The sequence below is a fragment of the Scomber scombrus genome, unplaced genomic scaffold (assembly GCF_963691925.1).
Source record: "Scomber scombrus unplaced genomic scaffold, fScoSco1.1 SCAFFOLD_177, whole genome shotgun sequence".
NCBI classification, from domain to species: Eukaryota; Metazoa; Chordata; class Actinopteri; order Scombriformes; family Scombridae; genus Scomber; species Scomber scombrus.
In genome coordinates this window covers 22468-25000 of record NW_026910158.1, presented here as the reverse complement: position 1 = coordinate 25000, position 2533 = coordinate 22468, and the positions used below count along the sequence as shown (strand labels likewise).

The 2533-nt window shown below is 37.1% G+C and overlaps 1 protein-coding gene across 1 annotated transcript in view; it reads left to right on the top strand.

Annotated features, from left to right (window-relative positions):
* Nucleotides 1-1989, top strand: part of igfbp7 (insulin-like growth factor binding protein 7) — a gene marked incomplete at its 5' end in the record, with an annotated part of 5470 nt that extends 3481 nt beyond the window's left edge. The window contains 2 exon segments of the mRNA XM_062414971.1: nt 535-661; nt 1577-1989. Of these exon segments, the coding sequence (XP_062270955.1) occupies nt 535-661; nt 1577-1599 (150 nt within the window).
* Between the last annotated feature and the right edge of the window lie 544 nt (nt 1990-2533).

Below are 2533 nucleotides of genomic sequence, written 5' to 3'. Positions count from 1 at the left end.
CACATTAATATACACACAATAATATACACACACATTAATACACACACATTAATATACACACAATAATATACACACACATTAATATACACACATTAATATATACACATTAATACACACACATTAATATACACACATTAATATACACACAATAATATACACACACATTAATACACACACATTAATATACACACAATAATATACACACATTAATATACACACACATTAATATACACACATTAATATACACACATTAATATACACACATTAATATACACACATCAATATACACACATTAATATACACACATGATAAGACTACATGATGACATCGTCATGATACGACTACATGATGACATCGTCATGATACGACTACATGATGACATCGTCATGATACGACTACATGATGACATCGTCATGATAAGACTACATGATGACATCATCATGATACGACTGAAGTCCACAGAGACCACCAGGAAGTGATGTCATATCTATAGCTTTCTGTTGGACCAATCAAGTTCTTCTTCATGTGTTTAAGATCTCTCCGCTCACCACAGAAGAAGAAGGTTCGTATGAGTGTCATGCCACCAACTCCAAAGGCGAGGCGTCGGCTGTCGGAGCCATTCACGTGGTGGAGTCCATCGATGACATCATCGTCAAGAAAGGTAAACAAACACACACTGCAGTGACCTCATATATAAACACTACAGTGACCTCACATATAAACACTGCAGTGACCTCACATATAAACACTGCAGTGACCTCACATATAAACACTGCAGTGACCTCACATATAAACACTGCAGTGACCTCACATATAAACACTGCAGTGACCTCATATATAAACACTGCAGTGACCTCACATATAAACACTGCAGTGACCTCACATATAAACACTGCAGTGACCTCACATATAAACACTGCAGTGACCTCACATATAAACACTGCAGTGACCTCATATATAAACACTGCAGTGACCTCACATATAAACACTACAGTGACCTCATATATAAACACTGCAGTGACCTCATATATAAACACTGCAGTGACCTCACATATAAACACTACAGTGACCTCACATATAAACACTGCAGTGACCTCATATATAAACACTGCAGTGACCTCACATATAAACACTGCAGTGACCTCACATATAAACACTGCAGTGACCTCATATATAAACACTGCAGTGACCTCACATATAAACACTGCAGTGACCTCACATATAAACACTGCAGTGACCTCACATATAAACACTGCAGTGACCTCACATATAAACACTACAGTGACCTCACATATAAACACTGCAGTGACCTCACATATAAACACTACAGTGACCTCACATATAAACACTGCAGTGACCTCACATATAAACACTACAGTGACCTCACATATAAACACTGCAGTGACCTCATATATAAACACTGCAGTGACCTCACATATAAACACTGCAGTGACCTCATATATAAACAAATAAATAAATATCCTGATTGGTCGAGGTTTTTCATTGGTTTCCATTTCTCTACCCCCCCCCGCCCCCCCGCCCCCTTCTTTCTCTGACTGATGTCATTTCCTCTCAGTGACGAAGGAAGATGAGCTGTGATCAGCTGATAAGAAGATCATCGCAGGAATCTCGTCTGCAGATGTTTTAATGTTTTCTGAGTTGAATTTATTCATTTTTAATCTTTTATTATCGTTTTACAATCTTCGATGATTTCAACTGAAATCAGTCAGGCTTTTTTAAAGAGTTCAAACCACTGATGGTGGTCAACATAGCAACGGCTAAGATGCTGGTCACCGTAGCAACGGATGCCGGTCACCGTGGCAACGGCAATGATATGGATAAAAATATTAAACTCTGATTAAAGTGAACTTATCTTTCGAATGTCTTACGTTTGTTATTAAATATTGACTGTAATCAATAACCAATTATATGCTCTTAAACTGTAGTTTCTGTTTTTACTGCAGAATCAATAAAGATTTTTATGTTCATCACATTTGTAATTGACAAAGTTTTGTGAAAAAAATTGTAAAAATTCTTTAAAAAGAAAATCATTGAAATACAATAAATATTCTGTCACTGATCTTTTATTATTCTTCAGGTTCTCACGTCTCTTCACCGCTAACCCGAACACATTTTCTGTAGAATGAAACTACAAAATACATTTCCTGCTGAAGATGCGACAGACGGCTGAATCACCAGTAAGTCAGTGATCTGGTGGGTTCGGGTTATTAATGGAAACATGGTGCGGTTCAGTACGTCATGCAGACCCACGGACAAAGTTTGTTTTAGTGAAGACATCCGAATGATTGAAATATGAAGTAATTATGTGACTTTAATGTTAAACATGTGCAGAAGAGTTATGTCTCGTTTAGTACCTTAAAAACTTTGCCAACTAACTACAGTAAAAACACACAGTAAGTTATAGCTAACCCTAACCCTTAAAATATGAAGGCAAGAATTTAATCATTATCAATCCCTTTATATGGAGATGATGGTTAGGGTTAGGGGTCAGGGGTCAGGGTTAGCCCAATGC